This window comes from Brassica rapa, chromosome A08, assembly GCF_000309985.2.
Source record: "Brassica rapa cultivar Chiifu-401-42 chromosome A08, CAAS_Brap_v3.01, whole genome shotgun sequence".
NCBI lineage: Eukaryota > Viridiplantae > Streptophyta > Magnoliopsida > Brassicales > Brassicaceae > Brassica > Brassica rapa.
The window spans coordinates 68,887-91,711 of NC_024802.2; the positions used below are offsets into that span (position 1 = coordinate 68,887).

General features: G+C 35.2%; 3 protein-coding genes across 8 annotated transcripts; 1 reads left to right on the plus strand and 2 right to left on the minus strand.

Annotated features, from left to right (window-relative positions):
* Positions 1 to 414: 414 nt before the first annotated feature.
* LOC103832540 (actin-related protein 6) lies at positions 415 to 2,428 on the minus strand. The gene is made up of 7 exons (XM_009108558.3): positions 1,670 to 2,428; positions 1,399 to 1,588; positions 1,247 to 1,310; positions 1,065 to 1,149; positions 932 to 982; positions 797 to 859; positions 415 to 700 (listed from the first exon to the last, which is right to left on the minus strand). The coding sequence occupies exons 1-7, from the start codon at positions 2,368 to 2,370 to the stop codon at positions 571 to 573; spliced, it is 1,284 nt and encodes a 427-aa protein (XP_009106806.2). The 5' UTR covers positions 2,371 to 2,428; the 3' UTR covers positions 415 to 570.
* A 134-nt stretch (positions 2,429 to 2,562) lies between these two features.
* On the minus strand, positions 2,563 to 5,704 carry LOC103832541 (peptidyl-prolyl cis-trans isomerase CYP59). 3 transcript variants are annotated; one of them, XM_009108560.3, is made up of 12 exons: positions 5,413 to 5,528; positions 5,202 to 5,309; positions 5,000 to 5,104; positions 4,812 to 4,929; positions 4,650 to 4,700; positions 4,254 to 4,568; positions 4,095 to 4,172; positions 3,956 to 4,002; positions 3,814 to 3,869; positions 3,687 to 3,727; positions 3,475 to 3,580; positions 2,563 to 3,377 (listed from the first exon to the last, which is right to left on the minus strand). In XM_009108560.3, exons 2-12 carry the CDS (start codon positions 5,297 to 5,299, stop codon positions 2,791 to 2,793), a joined length of 1,602 nt encoding a protein of 533 aa, XP_009106808.1. In that variant the 5' UTR covers positions 5,300 to 5,309; positions 5,413 to 5,528; the 3' UTR covers positions 2,563 to 2,790. The 3 variants fall into 3 exon arrangements, with proteins under 3 accessions (XP_009106808.1, XP_033132852.1, XP_009106807.1); XM_033276961.1 differs by lacking the exon at positions 5,413 to 5,528 and adding an exon at positions 5,550 to 5,704 and having other exon boundaries at positions 2,581 to 3,377; positions 5,202 to 5,311; XM_009108559.3 differs by lacking the exon at positions 5,413 to 5,528 and adding an exon at positions 5,574 to 5,696 and having other exon boundaries at positions 2,581 to 3,377.
* Positions 5,705 to 6,087: 383 nt separating this feature from the next.
* LOC103832542 lies at positions 6,088 to 8,659 on the plus strand. Of its 4 annotated transcripts, XR_625991.3 has the most exons (6): positions 6,088 to 7,301; positions 7,692 to 7,723; positions 7,804 to 7,875; positions 7,981 to 8,070; positions 8,172 to 8,276; positions 8,360 to 8,659. XR_625991.3 is itself a non-coding variant. In XM_009108563.3 (5 exons), exons 1-5 carry the CDS (start codon positions 7,295 to 7,297, stop codon positions 8,205 to 8,207), a joined length of 237 nt encoding a protein of 78 aa, XP_009106811.1. In that variant the 5' UTR covers positions 6,088 to 7,294; the 3' UTR covers positions 8,208 to 8,659. The 4 variants fall into 4 exon arrangements, 2 of the variants coding, with proteins under 2 accessions (XP_009106811.1, XP_009106810.1); XR_625992.3 differs by adding an exon at positions 7,383 to 7,462 and having other exon boundaries at positions 7,981 to 8,659; XM_009108563.3 differs by having other exon boundaries at positions 8,172 to 8,659.
* Positions 8,660 to 22,825: the final 14,166 nt, after the last annotated feature.

A 22,825-nucleotide genomic window follows, 5' to 3' on the forward strand; every position in this document is an offset into this window, starting at 1 on the left:
GTAAATTTACAGTATATTACTAGCACATTTAAAGAAGATGAAGGCATGTAGCATAGGTGGGCTCATAGATACTGAATGGTAGTGCTGACATGGCTGAGGGTTGTTGAGCTGGCAAGAGGAAAGGAGAAAATTAATGAAAGAGTATAAAAATAAGTTTTTGCCTTTCTTGTTGTTCATCTTTTTGATAGACTGATCATTAGGCTCTGAAGAAGGCAGATTCAGAGAGTTTATAAATCATGTGTAAATTTAGAATGTTTTGATTGGCTTTTCAAGTTTTTTCAGTGTCAAACTCTGAAAGTCTGACTCGCTTGTCTTATTATATGCTGATTAACAAACAGGTTTTGGTATTCAGATAAAGATAACCTACAACGTTTATATATGTTGTACCCTAAACCTTGGCTGTGCTGTGTAAAATTGACTAGAGAAATTGCGCTGGCTGTTTGGTCGTTACTTCATTATGTTTCTCATGGCAACATTCAATTGCAATACGATAATAAATTAGACATGTGAGAGGAGATGATACAAGCAACTCAATTTGAAAACTACTGCATTATGTTTTTTGGTTTGTCTTCAGTGAAAGAATCTTCTCCGACATCGAGCTGATCCAAGTTCTTCGTATTCAGCCTTGGTGACACACATGGACTCAAAATCTGGGCTCGAAGCCAAAAGGGAACCCCCTCTCCATACACCTAGTATGGGGCTGCAACCATTATAAAAAAAAAAATTATTTGCAAATTAAAAGAGAAGAGTTGGTGTTGGTGTTGGTTAATAGGAAAGGATTGTCGAGTTTATTTACTCCTCCTGAGTTGTTATCTTGACATCAAAGTGGTCTGGGACAAGTGGTCGAAGCTCTCTTTCACTGCATTAATAAAATCGTATTACTCACCACACCACTGATAACTGCTTCATCGTATACAAAATGTAAACTTACAGCCTCTCCTTAAGTTGAGGAAATAAAGTGCTTCCACCAGTTAAGATGATGCTGCCACAGAAAAGCAACAAACATCAGACAACAACACAGCTCATTAATTCAATGGGGGGCAAAGTCAAAAAACTCATATTACCTTTGGTACAAAACAGGTTGCAAGTAAGAATGGCATGAGCTAACAGCTCGGACAATGCACTCTGCAATTCCCGCCTGATTCATCCCTGTCCAAAGTAGAGTAGCATCAACATCTATCTCTCCCGACAAAACCTTCATCACCTATATAATTAACGCGACACTCTTGGTGTTGAGAGAACAAACCTAGATCTGCAGGCTGGAATAACGTCTCAGGTACAAGAAAACGCTCATTTGTCAAGTCAATCTCCTGCAACCAACCAACCAACCATACAAGCTTCAGAACAAAAAATCCCTACAAGCACAGAGAGAAGAGAATGGGAATCTTTTCTTTTTACGTTTTTGTTCATGTCAGCCTTCTTCTTCTCAACGTCAACCTTATCCATGACAGTGTTAGCTCCTCCATCTGATAACCCTAAAGTAAGGAAGCTTTTGGCAGATTGAGGATCTTTGACATAACCTTTGGTATGTGTGACACCATCAGGAAGAACATACGTAGACTTTAGCACGTTCCCAGTACGCCGCTCCCTGTTAACAATCTCTATACATAAAATGACTGACGAAGATTGAAGAAGATAGAAAGAAAGAAAGAAAGAAAAAAGAAGGAACCGAGCAAGGTTGAGATCACGGTGGAGGTCAAGAGAGACGAAGCAGAGCTTCTCTTTAGCATCATCCATCAAGAAAGTCTGATCCATCACATTTATGGATCGATAAGACACCAACTCCTTCAAGTAATTAGTGAAAGCTTTGCCTCCGAGATCGATCCTCTTGACGGCGTAGTTGAGCGTGAAGTTGTGGAGGACGGGGACGGCGTGAGTGAAGGAGAAGCCACAATCCACGACGAGGCTACACTGAGTCCGCGAGAGGATGGACCCTGGCTGGCGACTAGCCTCGTAGAGATGGACGAGTGACTGAGGATTAGCCAGGTAGAGGGACGAGAAGCCGAAATCCTCGAACACCAGCTCGTCGGTGGCGCGTTGGACGGAAGGGATGGAGAGTGGCGGCTCGGTGAGGAGGAGGGAGGAGGAGGTTGGGGTGATGCGGAGGAGTGAGCTGAAGAGGTGTGACCAGATGTCGCGTTGCAGGTCGGGGTTTATGAGGTAGCCTCGGTCGATGGGGCGCCGGACGGCGGCGGAGGTGAGGTCGATGTCGACGTCGAGGTCGGAGAGAGGAGGAGGATAGATGAATTTCTTGGAGGAGAGAGGCTTGAAGAGGCAGTTTGGGATGACGACGAGGGGGTCACGCTCGCCGCCTTGGCCGGCTTTGATGAGACCACCGCCGTTGTCTAGCACCACTATGTTGTTCGACATTTCGAGACGGCGGCGATTGTTTGTTTCTTGTTCGATACTAGTTACTTGGTTTTGTTGCAGTAAACCATTAGTTGGTTTTCTAGTAAACCAATTTAAATTGGTAACTTTACAGGTTTACTCTAACCGGAGAACGGACCACATATTGAGAGATTTTTTGTCTATAAGCAGCAACCCATTCGTGAGGACTGGGAATGTAATGCGAGTCTACAGTAGTCTCTTAAGCGTTGCGCTCATGTCAATGAAAAACAAAGAAAACCTTCCCCCTCGCTGCTATGTTCGAATTGCTCAAAACACTCAAGAGCAAGTTTGATTAATCAGAAAAAGGAAAGAAAGATCCAAACATGTCTGCCAAAAGTTTTGTAAAGCATTCACTTCAATGGAATCCAAAGCTAGCTTATGAGAATATGCCCCAATTGCCTTTCACCTATCCCTTCTCTCTCTTCTCCTCCCCTTGTCACTCCAACGATCGTCCCTCATCTCTTCATGGCGTCTCCTTCTTCTTCTCTCTTCATCTTCCCTACTCTCTCTTTCATTTCTTTCCCTCTGTTTCTTCTCCCTACTCACACCATCATCATACCTTCTGTCCCTCTCTCTTACATCTTCCCTATCATCTCTTCTACCATCGTACTTACTAGCTGCCTTGTCCTCCGTGTCACCTTCATCTCTATCTCTTCTTTTGCCTTCACCATAGACACGACCACTTCTCCCTTCATCTTTGTCTCGTCTTTTGCCTTCATCATAGCCACCAGGACTTCTCCCTTCATCTCTGTCTTGTCTTTTTCCTTCACCATAGCCATGAGGACTTCTCCTTCGAATCTTGTCCTTGTCGTGACTCTTCTCCCTCTTGGGCCTTTCAGCTATATCTCCCTCAAACACCATATCATAGCCTTCACCTCCTCCGTGCTGTCTGTTTTGATCTTTTACGATGAACTTTGAAGCCTGATTACCACCACCCACACAGTCCTTGGCTACATGATCCGTCGACCCACATTTGAAACATCCGTTCCCTGTTACACCATTTTACCCATGTTAGTTTACATCATCAGCCTTCCATTTCTCTCATGAGTCTCAAATAAAGAGGTAGAAGAGAAGAACAGGACTTACCTTTACCCTTTTGTGAGTCTTTCTGCCGGAACTGTGACCAAAGTTTGGACACACTCTGACTGAAGTCCACATGTATTCTTCTATCATCTATCAGAGCATTGTCCATCTGTAAAGCAACAACAATCACTTAAGACCCCTCCAAAATAATTCCATTTCCATCTTCAGTTCCTAAGCTTGCTATAATTTACACTAGTGATCCACTCGAAATTTACCTTATTATATGCTTGTTCGCATGCCGCCTTCTCCTCAAACTCTATATAACAAACACAAAACTTCTCAGCACACACACATTTATACATATTGAGAAAAATCAAACAGTAACCATATAGCAGGACTCACCTATAAATGCGTAGCACAAACTGTCACCTGTTTTGAAGTCCCGGATTACATCAGCCCTGCCATATTCAGACATGAAGGAAGATAAATAACACAGCTACAGAACAGTTGATTTTTCAAAACGAATCAAGGAAATATCACTCACGATATGACAGTTCCAAAGCGTGAGAAAATGGTATGCAGATCCTCGTCCTGCATGAGACAAAGGAAGAAAAAAAGAACAAATTGTCACAAACAAAAAGAAGCATTTGCTATTGGCTAACTCTAATATATAAAGCACCTACCTCAGTCACAGGATTCAGTTTGCAGACAAACAGCACATTTTCAGGAGGCTTGACCTCGGCCTCTGGGATATCTCCTATCTGCAATAGCAATACAAGACCCATCAGGGATTAAACATGATTGGTATAACAACATCAATAGAGCTACAAGAGGAGACTTACGCTTTCAAGTACAACAGCACTAGAATGGGCAGCTTTCGCACGGATAATCTCCTCCAGTTCATGAGCACCAAGTTGTTCATCCATTGGAACCCAATCATCTTCAAGACGCACGTCAACTTCGACCTCTTCCTTGGGTTTTCCTTCCGGGGAAGCATCTGGTATCATGTCAGCTAGTTGTGTGGGATCTTCAAAGGGATCTTCAAGTATATATGTGTGCTTGATTCTAATGTTTTTATAAGGTCTGTTTTTGGCATCAACATAAGCTTCGTTTATCCTAGTCAAAGTGTCAAGCCCCTCAGCAATCTCCCCAAACACCTGGAAAAATGGCAGATAGTGTAAATAAGATACAAAAGAAATAAAAATAGGGAGATTAGGAGCAACTGTAAATGTGCTTACAGTGTGCTTTCCATCAAGATAGTCTAGATCATCACGAAGTGTGAAATAAAACTGCAAAGAAAACAAAGTCATGAGGACATATTACACCACACCACACCACACCACAATGGCTGTTGTTAGTATGAGAAAGTTATAGGCTGGTAGGTAAGGCAAAATGAGTACCTGGGAAGCATTGAGATTTTCTCCAGCACTAGCCATAGCAACAGTGCCAGTTTTGGAGTGTTTTAAATCGAGATGAATCTCATCTCCGAAAAAGCGAGCCTGCTCACCATACAGAAATCTGGGACATGCACAAGAAGATGATTTAGGATAAAGTTGAGAGAAAGTGAGGAAAGAACAATCCTACTTACTTGTAGATGGAATCACCGCCAAGTCCAGTACCAGTAGGATCACCGGTTTGGGCAGTGAAATCCTTTTGCACAGTGTGGAAGAGGCACCCATTGTAGTACTTGATCCTAACCAAACCAATAGAGAGAGAGATAGTGAGTAGTGGCATTATATAAAGTGTTAAGCTAGATAGATAGATGGTCAAAGAAAGAGAGAGGCAGTTACTTGCAGAGCTTGAGGAAGTTCTTGCAAGTCAAAGGGCATTTAGAGGAGTGCAAATCAATGACAATGTCCCCAAGACTAGTCACAATAAGAACTGACATTGTTGTCTTCCTGAAACAAAACAAAAAAATGAAAGTGAGAAGCAAAGTAGGAAGCAGGTCTACACAAACTTAGATCGCTAGCAGAAGGAAGGCATAAGACTGCGAAAACAAACCAAGTTTGAAATCCACATATTAACTACTATTCACATCTGGGTTGGGTGATTGAAGAAAACGAATTACAGCACTGATTGAAGATTCTCCGCAAGCAGAGACCAAAAATTGATTGCGAGAATATATTCAAATTAATTCAACGAAAAAGAGGAGGAGAATATACCGAAGAGGAGGTCTTGTGCTCTTCTCGTCTTTTTCTGAGAATGTTCGAGAGAGGAGATCGATTAGATTAGGTTTGGTTTTGGGAAGAAGAATCGAAACACTGGGAATGAATGCAACTTCAACGTTCACACCTATGGTATGTTGTCTTGGGCTTATATGTAAAGGGTTAGCCCAGCCCGTTTAAGCCTTTTATTTTTCCTAATCAGGATTTAGGATTTAGATCGGACCGTCTAAGGTCTAATCTCGGATGGGTTATTTTTCTCATCGTCACTCTCAGAATCAAGTCCACTACACTTTCAATATTTCACCCTTTTTTTTTGGTGTAATATTTGACCCCTTTTTTTAGTGTTTATGTTTTATTGAGAGAGGATTGTGATGTGCTTCTGTGATTCTGTCTGGTTTCTGTAAGCATTTAGTTTTCTTTTTCCCTTCTGTGCGAAAACTATTATTTTCCAAGTCACCAACCAATTATTGAGCGTGATCACAAATACACGCTTTGTGTTTTCATATGAGTGTATTGTAACTTTTTTTTTTTTTTTTTTTTTTTTTTTTTTTGGGTGTAAATGTTAAGATTTATACCATTTTTTTAGAGTTTACAATGTTGTGAAGCACAACTTATTACAAAGAAAGAAAAGGAGCAAGGGAGAGAGCAATATAAAGAGAGAAGGATTAACTATAAGGGGTAAGGAACCAAAAGTACAACTCCAACAAAGAAGGATGATGAGCCGCGGATGAAGGACGAGATAGTGAAAGCAGCCTATCTCTCATGGCACGGTCCACTACTCGGAAGAACGCCTCTTGAGATGAAGACACACTTGTGAAGATGCGAGCATTTCTTTCACGCCAAAGGTTGTAGATGATCAGTTGGTTGAGAAGCTTGAGCACCGTGATTGCCCTTGAGGCATGAGGTCCAGGGAGCCGCTGGCAGAGGAGAACAACTTCTGCAAGTGAGGCAGGAAGAGACGCCAAGTACCTGCCACAGACACCGTGTATTGTAACTTTGATATGATTAGCGTTCAAACTTTCTCTTACGGAAAATAACCAATCATGTGGCACATCAAATCAGTAAAGAGAAACCTAAACCAAGAAGAAGCAGCAATTATAAGGGTAGTCCACCTCAATAATTGTTTCATCGTAATCACTGTATATTATTTGAGAAGCATTACAACAACTTTTTGTAGCCACGTATCATCACTAGAATGATTCTTAGAATCCTTAGAGAAATAGATTGGTTCATCTAAATCTACTCTATACTAAAAGGAACAAATAGAGTGTTTTAAGCCTGTCCACGTCGGATGGGAAATTCTAGCCAATCAGATTGCAGGTTTGATCCACGTCATTACGAATTGATATGGTTTGGGCTTTTGTTGTTTATTTTTTAAATCGTAGAGTAAAAAATGGGCCTAAACCCTAAGTCCCACCGTTTGTCAGAGACCACGAACAGACTGCCCACAACACGAAAAGTTCGAACATGAAACGATTGTAATTAAGATTCTCCATTAATTTCTATACCAACCCCTTCCTCTACGTTACATTTAATTTTTTCTTTTTCTACCTAAAAAAACTTTAGAGATATATACACTATAAATAATGAGGATGCTGTGATCAAATCTCTTCCATTCAATTAACCTGCAACAATGTTGACCTCTCATCTCCTCTCCTGCTGTCAGATTTGAAGTCCGGTTGTTCTCCGCAGGCAGACGGTGGTCATGCTCTTGATTAATGAAAAGTTTGTCCTCCTTATCTTACCTTTTGTTTTTTTAATCAGTGGGTTTGACGTTACGAGAACCAAACCGCTTCAAATTTTCAGATTCATCAATAGCTATTTGCTTCACCTAATCGACATTACATACGGAGCTCTTTAGGTTTTGTTGATATGAATAATTGATGGTACTGACAAATACAGAAAACAGATATTATTAATACTGATACTATTCACCTTTTAAGTAGGTATTTGTTAAGAATTTGTTTTTGATTCATCATTATTCGCTAATTAAAATGAAAATATATATCAACAACTACTTATTTGAAGATGGGATACTAATCGGACTTAGGCTTCTTCTCCATGATGAAGTTAAAAAAAAAACTAATATGATCTTTATGCATGTTTTATTTGCAGGTGTCTCCACGATTAATTGGGCCATTTGTAAGGTTTGTCTAAAAATCATTTATTGGAATTGTATGTTCTATCACAGGATATAGCTTTTTCTGATGATTAAGCTTTGTTGCAGGCTATTGATCTGTTGGAAATGCTAAAGAGAGAAGAGGAAATGCTTTCTGCAATCAAGGAAAAACAGTTGAAGGTATTGCTTTCTTTACATCGCAAATGCCTTTTTGTTAAGCATACAAACTAAAAAAAATGTTACTTAAAATCCCATGATTTGATTTGGGAGGCTAATTTTTTTCAGGGGCTCTTGATGATCGCACATAGAAAGCTGAATCTGGCGCACATATTTTTCGAATGTTCAACATGGATGACCAATGTTTTTCTTCAAGATGTAATCAAAGAAATCAATAAAGACAATTTAAAGATTTGCCTCTTGACATGTATTTCACTGATGTTTGTCTTTTCGAGCTGTTATGGTTACCCAAAATGCAGGATGGATGTTTGAGTATGGAGAATATGTTGCGATGATGTAAAAGGGAAATGCTGGTGTCAAGAGACATGAATGAGAAATAGCCTAAACATCAACATGAGAAATGTGTAGGCACATACACAATACCCACATCAGCGTCTTTGGAACATTTACCGTTGTGGCTGCTAATGTTTGTAATCTTGAACTACAGAGAAGGCTGCAAGTGAAACAGGATTCAGTGATTCATAGGTGCAAGAAGGCAGTTGAATCTTTAGAAGGTTTAAGTTTAAAATGTAAAAGAAAAACCAATGTCTCATCATCATTAGTTGTGAGGACTATTTCAAATGTCTCTGTTTTATTTGTAACAACAGTTACAAGTTTGGTAAGTTTTGTTTAATCTTCATTCTTCAAATCTTTGACCTTTTTGGGTTTTTGAGAGAAAACCAGCTACCATTAGAGCACAGTTGTTATACAACTTATGTGACCTATAATACATATTTTTTTTCTCTAATACATATTTTTTTGTCAAGGCTCTAATACATATTTTCATATTTTACTTTATATAGTTACACAACAACAACGAGTCTAATATAAAGTAAAAAACTAATGTTCTTCACGCAGAGGTCCATCTTTTTCATTTTGATCATGTTCCTTTTCTCAGTACAGATTTTTACTTTAATAAATTCGTCATTTATATATATATATGTTTTCTTATATTTTCTTCAAATATACTACTCAACTCTTTTTATTAGTGTATCCTCTACCAAACATAATCTTATTTTTAATATATGCTGAATTTGAAATTTAAGGTTTAAAATGTTTCTATACGCAAAATCCTAAATCTAACTCTTAATGTTTTATATTTCTACTATAAAATTAAAATAGTTAATAAATAATAGTTTTAGTGTAAACTAATCCGCCCGTAGGGCGGGCAAACCCCTAGTATATAATAAGATTTTTATTAAACTAACCATAAATACATTATTAATGTGATGCATTACTTCCTTAAATAAAATTACGGAATTGCCTAATATGGTTAAAGTATATATATGACAATTAATTATTTTGAATAATAAAGATTTGATAAAAGTAAGTGTGTCTTATATTATATTTGTTTAATTTTAAACTATTAAAATAAATTAAACAACCATAGTAACCATATAATAAAAATTAATTTTTTTCTTTATATGTTATATTTTGAATTTTTAAAAACGAGTATAAATTACTAAAACTGTCAAAAGTTTCACATTCAAATTTTGTGATCCATAGTTTGAATTTTTTGTTATGACATGATACAAATAATTAAAAAATCATATAAGTTGAAAGTTTCATTTAATAAGTATTAAAATAAAAGATATAGGAATATATGTATATATATATATATTAATCCCACAGTAAAAATTTTGGTATCAGTAATTTAAGTTTTTTGCTATAACAGATACAAATGATAAAAAATATGAGCAAAATGCATTATCTAATAAATATTAATATTAAAATATACTATATATATGTTACTATCATTTAAATTTAATTATATACCATATCAAATAGAAAAAAATATTTTTTGGATTAATAAAATTTATTTATATGTTTGCACCAATTTAATTATATAAGTAATAGTTACTGATTTTTTAATTATTCAATATATATTTATTATTTCATAATATGTTAGAAACATATAATATATAAAATAGATTTTATATATAATATTTATTCCGCGCCTTCTCTTAACCTAGTTAGGTAACTATTTCTGTCTCGTGATTCCAGAAAACGATTATTTTTTTTGTGGAAAAATACTCTCGTCTGAATCTTGCATAAAAATTTATGAAATGCATATGCAAACATATTGTCGTATCACATTATCTACATATATATCTAACATGCATCTCTTTTGATGCAAAAATACGAACTAATATCCATGGATTCCAACGAATCCCGCGAGGCCAGCTGCCCCAATGGCACCAGTGATGCATCCTAATATGCGAATAAGCGATCTTATTAATCAGGAATCGAAGGATTGGGATGTGGGCTTATTGGAGAACTATGTTCATCCTGATGACATACCATTCATTAGGAGTTTGGTCATAAGCTCAACTCATCGTCGAGACTCTTACTGCTGGAACTTCACAAAGAATGGTCAGTACACGGTCAAGTCTGGATATTGGGTGGCTCAGAATTTATTGAATAAAACAGAGGAAAGGGAAGTTTTGGACCCAAGTATTACCAAGCTCCAAACGTTTGCGTGGAAACTGAAGGCTCCTACGAAAATATGTCATCTTATATGGCAATTGTTAACTGGTCATGTGGCAGTAACAAGGAACCTGGTAAGACGCAATATGAGATGTGATAACTACTGCCCAAGATGTGGAGAAGCAGAGCAGACTGTCACACATGCAATTTTTGAATGCCCACCAGCTCTTCAAGTTTGGTCTTTAGCTTCGACTCCGACCAGCCCGAACATCTTTCCAGTATCGAGCATCTACACGAATATGGACTATCTCTTTTGGAGGAAAAATAGCATTATTGAGCCTGATCGTGATAGGGACCCTTATCCCTGGATATTATGGTACATTTGGAAGGCTAGGAATGAGAAACTCTTCAGGGGCATAGATCGAGATCCTTTGGAGTTAGTCCGACATGCGGAGAGCGAATGTCAAGCCTGGTTTGATGCTAATGATGTGGTACAACCTGTAACACAAGATATTACAAATGAGGAGCCCCAAGCCATAAGCTTGGGAAATATTTGCTTGCTAGATGGATCTTGGACGTCTTATGCTTTCCGGATTTTAAAATCGCTCACGTCCCACGGGCAGGCAATCAGACGGCTGACTTTTTGGCTAAGACTACTAGATCCTTCCATAGGGAGTTATGTTTTATTGGTTGTTCTATTCCGGTTTGGTTACCCAGGCCACCTCAAGTTTGAGTAATAGAATAGCCTTTCGACGTCAAAAAAAAAAAATACGAACTAATTAATTTTTTTTTTACGGCCAGCTGTGTTTCATTGGCAAGCATATCTCGCCTAGTAAAACTTTATAACACTCCCTAAATTGGTTGACTAACCAGTATAAAATCGTTATTCTCTAGAAAAACAGAGACAACAAAGGTTCCAAACCTCATTGACCTTCATCATATGTTAGTGTAGGATGTAACTATGATTTAAAATAGAATTTTTACTTTTTTGAATTTTTCTCAAAATCTATAGGTTAACCCCTACAAAAATATTTAATTTTTCGGTAAATTTTCTATATACTGAAGCCTATGATTTTTATTGTAGTTTTAATTTTTTAAACATATTCTACATTTGTATTAATGTATATTAAACTCTCTTTAATGGTACATGGACATCGTTTAAATTTTTTGTCAATTAATTTAGTAAAACTTCATAATACTCTCTAAATTAGTTCACTAGCTACGATAAAATCGCTATTCCCTAGAAAAACGGAGACAACAAAGGTTTCAGACCTCTTTGACTTTCATCATATGCTAGTGAAGGATGTAACTATGCATTAAAATATAATTTTCCTTTTTTAAATTTTTTTTCAAAATCTACGGGTGTTACCCTACGAAAATATTTAATTTTTCGGTAAATACTCTATATACTGAAGCCTATGATTTTTAGTGTAGTTTTAAAATTTTAAAACACATTCTACATTTGTATTAATGTATATTAAACTCTCTTTAATGGTACATGGGCATCATTTAATTTTTTTGTCAATTAATTTAGTAAAATTTCATAATACTCTCTAAAATGGTGGAATAACCACTATAAAACCGCTATTCTCTAGAAAAACGGAGACAACAAAGGTTCCAAACATCTTTGACCTTCATCATATGTTAGTGAAGGATGAAACTTTGCATTAAAATATAATTTATATATATTTTTATTTTTTCTCAAAAACTATGGGTTAAGCCCTACGAAAATATTTAAGTTTTCGGTAAATGCTCTATATACTGAAGCCTATGATATTTAGTATAGTTTTAAAATTATTAAACACATTCTACATTTGTATTAATGTATATTAAACTCTCTTTAATGGTACATGGGCATCATTTAAATGTTTTGTCAATGAATTTAGTAAAACTTCATAATACTCCCTAAATTGGTTGATTAACCACTGTGAAATCGCTATTCTCTAGAAAAACATAGACAACAAAGGTTCCAAACCTCTTTGACCTTCATAATATGTTAGTGAAAGATGCAACTATGCATTAAAATATAATTTTCATTTTTTTGAATTTTTCTCAAAATCTATGGGTTTAACCCTACGAAAATATTTAATTTTTCGGTAAATGCTCTATACACTGAAGCCTATGATTTTTAGTGTAGTTTTAAAATTGTAAACACAATCTACATTTGTATTAATGTATATTAAACTCTCTTTAATGATACATGGGCATCATTTAAATGATTTGTCAATTAATTTAGTAAAACTTCATAATACTTCTTAAATTAGTTGACTAACCACTATAAAATCGTTATTCTCTAAAAAAACGGAGACAACAAAGATTCCAAACCTATTTGACTTTCATCATATGTTAGTGAACGATGTAACTATTCATTAAAATAGAATTTTTAGTTTTTGATTTTTTCTCAAAATCTATGGGTTAACCCCTACGAAAATATTTAATTTTTCGGTAAATGCTCTATATACTAAAGCCTGTGATTTTTTGTGTAGTTTTAAACGTTGTCCATGTACTATGAAAGAGAGTTTAATATACATTAATACAACTGTAAGTGAAGGATGCAACTATGCATTAAAATAAAATTTTCATTTTTGCGATTGTTTCTCAAAATCTATGGGTTAACCCCCTACGAAAATATTTAATTTTTCGGTAAATGCTCTATATACTGAAGCCTATGATTTTTAGTGTATTTTAAAATTTTTTAAACACATTCTACATTGTATTAATATATAATAAACTCTCTTTAATGGTATATGGGCATCGTTTAAATGTTTTGTTAATTAATTTATTAAAACTTCATAATACTCCCTAAATTAGATCACTAGCCACTATAAAATTGCTATTCTTTAGAAAAACGGAGACAACAAAGGTTCCAAACCTCTTTGACTTTCATCATATGTTAGTGAATGATTTAACTATGCATTAAAATAGAATTTTCATTTTTTTGAATTTGTTTCAAAATTTATGGGTGTTACCCTACGAAAATATTTAATATTTTGGTAAATGCTCTATATATTGAAGCCTATGATTTTTAGTGTAGTTTTAAAATTTTAAAACACATTCTACATTTGTATTAATGTATAGTAAAATCTCTTTCATGGTACATGGTCATAGTTTAAATTTTTTGTCAATTAATTTAGTAAAACTTCATAATACTCCCTAAATTGGTTGACTAACCACTATGAAATCGCTATTCTCTAGAAAACAGAGACAACAAATGTTCTAAACCTATTTGAACTTCATCATATGTTAGAGAAGGATGTAACTATACATTAAAATAGAATTTTCATTTTTTTTAATTTTCTCAAAATCTACGGTTTAACCCCTACGAAAATATTTAATTTTTCGGTAAATGCTCTATATACTGAAACCTATGATTTTTATTGTAGTTTCAAAATTTTTAAACACATTCTACATTTGTATTAATATATATTAAACTCTTTTTAATGGTATATGGGCATCATTTAATTTTTTTGTCAATTAATTTAATAAAACTTCATAATACTCCATAAACTGGCGGAATAACCACTAAAAAACCGCTATTCCCTAGAAAAACAGGGACAACAAAGGTTCCAAACGTCTTTGACTTTCATCATATGTTAGTGAAGGATGCAACTATGCATTAAAATAGAATTTACATTTTTTTTTTCTCAAAAACTATGGGTTAAGCCCTACGAAAATATTTAATTTTTCGGTAAATGCTCTATATACTGAAGCCTATGATATTTAGTGTAGTTTTAAAATTATTCAACACATTATACATTTGTATTAATGTATATTAAACTCTCTTTAATGGTACATGAGCATCATTTAAATGTTTTGTCAATGAATTTAGTAAAACTTCATAATACTCCGTAAATTGGTTGACTAACCACTATGAAATCGCTATTCTCTAGAAAAACAGAGACAACAAAGGTTCCAAACCTCTTAACCTTCATAATATGTTAGTGAAGGATGCAACTATACATTAAAATATAATTTTCATTTTTTTGAATTTTTCTCAAAATCTATTGGTTAACCCCTACGAAAATATTTAATTTTTCGGTAAATGCTCTATATACTGAAGCCTATGATTTTTAGTGTAGTTTTAAAAATTTTAAACACATTCTACATTTGTATTAATGTATATTAAACTCTATTTAATGGTACAAGGGCATCGTCTAAATGATTTGTCAATTAATTTAGTAAAACTTCATAATACTCCTTAAATTAGTTGACTAACCAATATAAAATCGTTATTCTCTAAACAAACAGAGACAACAAAGGTTCCAAACCTCTTTGACTTTCATCATATGTTAGTGAATGATGTAACTATGCATTAAAATATAATTTTTATTTTTTTGATTTTTTCTCAAAATCTATGGGTTAACCCCTACCAAAATATTTAATTTTTCGGTAATTGCTCTATATACTGAAGCCTATGATATTTTGTGTATTTTTAAAACTTTTAAACACATTCTACATTTTTATTAATGTATATTAAACTCTCTTTAATGGTACATGAGCATCGTTTAATTTTTTTTTGTAAATTAATTTAGTAAAACTTCATAATAATCCCTAAATTGGTGGAATAACCACTATAAAACCGCTATTTCCTAGAAAAACGGAGACAACAAAGGTTCCAAACGTCTTTGACCTTCATCATATGTTAGTGAAAGATGCAACTATGCATTAAAATAGAATTTACAATTTTTTTATTTTTTCTCAAAAACTATGGGTTAAGCCCTACGAAAATATTTATTTTTTCGGTAAATGTTCTATATACTGAAGCCTATGATATTTAGTGTAGTTTTAAAATTATTAAACACATTATACATTTGTATTAATGTATATTAAACTCTCTTTAATGGTACATGGGCATCGTTTAAATGTTTTGTCAATGAATTTAGTAAAACTCATAATACTCCCTAAATTTTTTGACTAACCACTGTGAAATCGCTATTCTCTAGAAAAACATAGACAACAAAGGTTCTAAACCTCTTTGACCTTCATAATATGTTAGTGAAGGATACAACTATGCATTAAAATAGAATTTTCATTTTTTTGAATTTTTCTCAAAATCTATGGGTTACCCCTACGAAAATATTTAATTTTTCGGTAAATGCTCTATATACTGAAGCCTATGATTTTTAGTGTAGTTTTAAAATTTTTAAACACATTATACATTTGTATTAATTTATATTAAACTCTCTTTAATGGTTAATGAGCATCTCTTAAACGATTTGTTAATTAATTTAGTAAAACTTCATAATACTTCTTAAATTAGTTGACTAACCACTATAAAATCTCTATTCTCTAGAAAAACAGAGACAACAAAGGTTCCAAACCTCTTTGACCTTCATAATATGTTAGTGAAGGATAAAACTATGCATTAAAATAGACTTTTCATTTTTTTGAATTTTTCTCAAAATCTATGGGTTAACCCTACGAAAAATATTTAATTTTTCGGTAAATGCTCTATATACTGAAGCCTATGATTTTTTTGTGTAGTTTTAAACGTTTTCCATGTACTATGAAAGAGAGTTTAATATACATTAATACAACTATTAGTTAAGAATGCAACTATGCATTAAAATAAAATTTTCATTTTTTCGATTGTTTCTCAAAATCTATGGGTTAACCCCCTACAAAAATATTTAATTTTTCGATAAATGCTCTATATACTGAAGCCTATGATTTTTAGTGTATTTTAATTTTTTTTAAACACATTCTAAATTTGTATTAATGTATAATAAACTCTCTTTAATGGTACATGAGCATCGTTTAAATGTTTTGTCATTTAATTTATTAAAACTTCATAATAATCCCTAAATTAGTTCACTAGCCACTATAAAATCGCAATTCTCTAGAAAAACGGAGACAACAAAGGTTCCAAACCTCTTTGACTTTTATCATATGTTAGTGAAGGATGTAACTACGCATTAAAATACAATTTTAAGTTTTTTGAATTTTTCTCAAAATCTACGGGTGTTACCCTACGAAAATATTTAATTTTTCGGTAAATACTTTTTATACTGAAGCTTGTGGTTTTTAGTGTAGTTTTTAAATTTTAAAACACATTCTACATTTCTATTAATGTATATTAAACTCTCTTTCATGATACATGGGCAACATTTAATTTTTTTGTCAATTAATTTAGTAAAACTTCATAATACTCCATAAATTGGTTGACTAACCACTATGAAATCACTATTCTCTAGAAAAACAGACAACGAAGGTTCCAAACCTCTTTGACCTTCATCATATGTAAGTGAAGGATTTAACTATGCATTAAAATATAATTTTCATTTTTTTGAAATTTTCTCAAAATCTATGGGTTAACCCTTACGAAAATATTTAATATTTCGGTAAATGCTCTATAAACTAAAGCCTATGATCTTTAGTGTTCTTTTAAAATTTATAAACATATTTTACTTTTGTATTAATGTATATTAAAGTCTCTTTCATGGTACATGGTCATAGTTTAAATTTTTTGTCAATTAATTTAGTAAAACTTTATAATACTCCTTAAATTAGTTCACTAGCCACTATAAAATCGCTATTCCCTAGAAAAACGGTGACAACAAAGGTTCCAAACCTCTTTGACCTTCATCATATGTTAGTGAAGGATGCAACTATACATTAAAATAAAATTTTTATTTTTTTTGAAATTTTCTCAAAATCTATGAGTTATAACCCCCTACGGAAATATTTAATTTTTCGGTAAATGCTTTATATACTGAAGCCTATGATTTATAGTGTATTTTAAAATTTTTTAAACAGATTCTACATTTGTATTAATGCATATTAAACTCTCTTTATTAGTACATGGGTATCGTTTAAATGTTTTGTCAATTAATTTAGTAAAACATCATAATACTCCCTAAATTAGTTGACTAACCACTATAAAATCGTTATTCTTTAGAAAACAGAGACAACAAATGTTCCAAACCTCTTTGACCTTCATCATATGTTAGAGAGGGATGTAACTATGCATTAAAATAGAATTTTTATTTTTTTGAATTTTTCTCAAAATCTACGGGTTAACCCCTACGAAAATATTTAATTTTTCGGTAAATGCTCTATATACTGAAACCTATGATTTATTGTAGTTTCAAAAATTTTAAACACATTCTACATTTGTATTAATGTATATTAAACTCTCTTTAATGGTACATGGGCATCGTTTAAATTTTTTGTCAATTAATTTAATAAAACTTCATAATACTCCCTGAACTGGTGGAATAACCACTATAAAACCGTTATTCTCTAGAAAAACGGGGACAACAAAGGTTCCAAACGTTTTTGACTTTCATCATATGTTAGTGAAGGATGCAACTATGCATTAAAATAGAATTTACATTTTTTTTTTAATTATGGGTTAAGCCCTACAAAAATAATTAATTTTTCGGTTAATGCTCTATATACCAAAGCCTACGATTTTTAGTGTAGTTTTAAAATTATCAAACACATTCTACATTTGTATTAATGTATATTAAATTTTCTTTACTGGTACATGGTACATGAACATCGTATAAATGTTTTGTCAATGAATTTAGTAAAACTCCATAATACTCCATAAATTGGTTGACTAACCACTGTGAAATCGCTATTCTCTAGAAAAACAGAGACAACAAAGGTTCCAAACCTCTTTAGAGTGTCAAGGAAACTTAAGCTGCTTAAAAAAGATATTAGAGAGTTCAGCAAAGAAAATTATTCTGGTATTGAAAATCGCACTAAAGAAGCTCATGAAGCTCTTTGCTCGGCTCAGAATCTCATGCTTCTCTCTCCTTCTATCACTAATGCCGAAGCTGAGCTGGAGGCTATGCAGAAATGGATTGCTCTCTCTCAAGCTGAAGAGGCGTTCTTCCTCCAACGTTCGAGAGTTCAATGGACGGGATTAGGGGACAGCAGTACTCGGTTCTTTCATAAAATGGTGGTAACCAGAAGGGCTTCTAACCATATACACTTTCTCAATGATGATTAGGAGTTCGCTACGAGTCACAAGACGGGACTGAGCAGCATTGTATTGGCTACTTCAAAGATTTATTAGGAAAGCCTATTGCCCCGCCTTTATTTGTTCAATCTGATCTTGATCTCCTCTATGGTTTTTACTGTTCAACAGAGGACTCTGAGAAGTTCACTATGCGGTTCACAGCTGAGGAAATCAAGGCGGCGTTCTTCTCGCTTCCGAAAAATAAAACTTGTGGTCCAGATGGTTTCTCCCCTGAGTTCTTCACAGGTTGTTGGTCTGTTGTGGGTCCAGAAATCACTGAGGCAGTGCTGGAGTTCTTCTCCTGAGTCTCATTATTAAAGCAATGGAACGCTACTGCTCTTGCTCTCATCCCGAAAATTACCAATGCTTCGAGGACCACTGACTTTAGACCGATCTCTTGCCTCAACACTGTGTATAAGGTTATCTCAAAACTGTTAGCAAGCAGATTAAAAGCTATCCTTCCTAATGTTATATCAAATGCCCAATCTGCATTCCTCCCCGGAAGGCTCCTGGCAGAAAATGTCCTTCTTGCTACGGATTTGGTTAAAGGTTATAACTCTCAGGTCTCAGAACCAAGAGAAATGCTCAAAGTCGATATCCGCAAAGCTTTCGACACAGTTAGATGGGACTTCATTATTGCAGCTCTGCGCGCCCTCTCTATTCCAGAGAAGTTTATTTTGTGGATTAGGGAATGTATTTCTACCCCCTCATTCTCTGTTTCGGTTAATGGGGTTGCTGGAGGATACTTTCAGAGCACTAGGGGAGTGAGACAGGGTGATCCCCTCTATCCGTATCTCTTTGTGCTTGCCATGGAGGCTCTGTCACGGCTGCTTCATTCCAGACTTCAGGCGGGCTGGATCTCCTATCATCCGAATACTGCTGACCTTCAGATATCCCATCTCATGTTTGCAGATGATGTTATGATATTTTTTGATGGGATCTGTAGCTCTCTACATGGCATCACCGAGTGTCTGGAAGATTTTGCTAGCTGGTCTGGTCTGGAAATGAATAAAGAAAAGAATGAGTTATTCATTGCTGGTCTGGATCCTCAGGAAGCAGCTGCCATCTCGAGGTTTGGTTTCACTACCGGTTCTCTGCCTATTAGGTACCTCGGTCTTCCTCTCATGTCGAGGAAACTAAAAATATCGGAATATGCTCCCCTTATTGCTAAGATCTTGGCTAGGTTCAGAATGTGGGCTACTAAAACTCTCTCCTTCGCAGGCCGTCTTCAGCTCCCTCCACTGTCATTACCGGCACTGTAAACTTCTGGATGTCTTGTTTCATCCTGCCTAAAGGCTGTATCAAGCAAATTGAATCGCTTTGCATTCGGTTTCTTTGGTCTGGTAATTTAGAGCTGCGTAAATCTGCTAAGGTTGCTTGGTCTACCGTCTGCCTCCCCAAGGATGAAGGCGGTCTAGGTCTCCGTAACTTTACAGTTTGGAATCAGGTCCTTTGCCTTCGATTCATTTGGCTCCTCTTCTCCGACAAACCTTCTCTTTGGGCTGATTGGCATCGTCATTACAATTTATCTCAGGAGAGTTTTTGGGCTATCGGTGAAACTCAACAAAACTCTTGGATGTGGAAACGTTTGTTGAAGCTGAGACCGGCTGCCCTTATTTTCTTGCGAGCTAACTTGGGAAAGGGCTCTAGGATTAAGTTTTGGTATGATATTTGGACTCCTCTAGGCCAACTTATTCTTCACATTGGCGCAAATGGTCCGAGAAACACGAGAATTCCCATAAACGCCACTGTTATCGAGCTGCTAACGCTACGGGCTGGTGTTTGGGAGGGCCTCTCTCTCCGCAAGAACTTGATCTCCACCTACACCTAACTACTCTGCCTCTCCCTGCCTTGTCTATAAACGAAGATGCCTATGTCTGGGAAGCAAATGGTAACTCGGATGGATCCTTCCCGCTTCTCACACCTGGGAAATCCTCAGGCCTCGGGAGACAAAGAAACAATGGGCTGAGCTTATTTGGTTCAAAGGTGCTGTTCCAAAACACGCTTTCAATATGTGGGTTGCTAATGCAGACCGGCTCCCCACCAGATCGCGTCTCGCATCATGGGGCATTAACATCCAAACTTGTTGCCCCCTTTGCTTATCTCATATTGAGACCAGAGACCATCTTCTTCTCACATGTGACTTCTCAAAGGAGATATGGAGATTGCTGTTCGAACGACTCGACCGTTCTCGTCTCAGTCTGCTCTCATGGGCTGAACTTCTTTCTTGGATTAGAGGACCACAAGCTTCCCCAACCGTCACTCTTCGCCGTATCTCTGTTCAGACCATCATCTTTCACTTGTGGAAACAACACAACAACGTCATCCATAACCAGATATCTCTCTCCACAGCTGAAATCTTCCGTTTTGTCGACCGCGACATTCGGACCACCATCACTGCCAAACGGAAACGAAAGAACTTCGCTTCTCTCATGTCTTTTTGGCTTAGATAATGATCTTTCACAGATCCTTTAACTAGCTCCACTATGTTTTTTCTTCTTTTTTGCCATAGTGGTGCTCTTTGATTTTTTTGTAAATCTAACTCTTTCATTAATTTGAATATTAACAGTTTAGCAAAAAAAAAAAAAAAACGGAGGGCTCAAAGGAGAAACCGACAAGATTATTACCCCCCCCCCTAGATGATGATCCTCGAATATCTTTTTTAACATTTTTTATTAAGTTATAAAAACATTTTTTAAACTAGATATATTGTCTTCTGACAATCGATAGATATTTGTGAAAGGTGTATCGATCGGTACCTCTATAAGACCATCGATTGACACTTTCTTGTGATCAACAAACGACAGTTAAGATTCAAGATCTAGTTAGTTAACCAGTGAAACATTGCCATCACTGATCACTGTGTTCAAGGGGTTGAACTCTAATATATCATGCATGTAACTAATAGGCATCTATATGATTATAATCTCCAACACCTTAATAGAAACCATGCATCTAATACATTTCCAATAAGTTACACCCCCATTCATCTTGTTAGTCAAGCAATAGACTTGCTCAATTAGAATTGCTATTTACATTTAAACCATAAAACAACAAACACTTAGAATTAATAAATTACTAGATTTAATAGGTTCTCTAACTCCTTGTGGATTCGATCTCCAAGTACTACAATTGAACCTCTTATTTGAGAGAATAATTCACTCCTTAGGGTAATTTGAGTGGTGTCACAATTATATCCTGATAAATTTCTTGGTAAATAATTTAGATGTTTAGTGAATAACTTGATTTATATATTACTCAAATAATAATGATATATAGTATTAGATTAAGAAGAAATATCAAATGGGTTATGTGGTATCTTATATGGTTAAACATCATTCGATCAACACATATAGAATAGTTAAACAAGCATGATCCAGTAAAACCGCTTTAGGCATGATCCACTATTTTCTTAATTATATATAATTTTTTGTTTTTTGTGTGGTGGTGGTTGTACTACTGAGAAACAAAAAACACAAACTTGTGCATTAGACTTATCTATCAAAAACCAAACCCACTCCTTCGTCAAAGTGTGCATTGTTGTAAGTTGAAGAGATTCTTGAGATTTGGTCTTTGGACTCATGGATTCACCATTTATATTCATACTTTTTCTTGGCCACAAATCTCTTTAGGAGCTTATCTAGTGGTGTTGAAATAAGTAAAAAGAGCCACGTGAGTGTAGCTCAATCTTCAATCTCACCGTCCCCAAAGCCTGAAACCAAAACGTTCATTGTAGTTACGCCAGACAGCTTGAAACTCTTCAGTCTTCACGGAATGTGTTTAAGCGTGCCTTGAGATTCGATGTTCTCTCACGCTTGCATGAACAATGATCACTGTCGAGCGAAACAATAATCATCTCATGTGAAAAAAGAAAACTCTCGATCAACAATTAAACAAGTGGAATAACTAACCGGCGAGGGAAGTGAGAGGACCCACAATAAGACCGCAGGAAGAACACCATACACATTAGAAACCAAGACATGGATGTAACAAAGCACCTTGAAACACTCAGATTTTCAAGGGATAGTGAGTACTCCTTAGGAAAATAAACATGAAATGAACAACCAAACCGCAACATGGAAAATGTAACAAAGCACCTTGAAAGACTCAGATTTTCAAGAACAAAGACCCAAAAAAAACAATCAAATCATATCCAAATCCAATTAAAGAGCAACCATTGTATACAAAGGAGGAGAGACCTCTATGCCAACTTCACATGAAGTCTCAATCGAAGAGATTAAAAAAAAAAAAGAAACCAAACGAAGTCATATTACCTGTTGTTAAGGAAAGCTATATGCTAACAAAGTCACATTACCAATAATAGCCAAATGGGTCTTGTAATAAGGAGCAAGAACACAAACAAATGTTAACAAACTCTACAAGATCTTAATCAAAGAACATTGTGCAAGCTTCTTCACTTCTCTGCGTGGCCACCCACCTACGTGTAGTGGAGATGATGTGGTTGTACCATGTGCAAAAAGTTACACAGAAGGTAAAACAAAAGTGTCCGAGCCGATT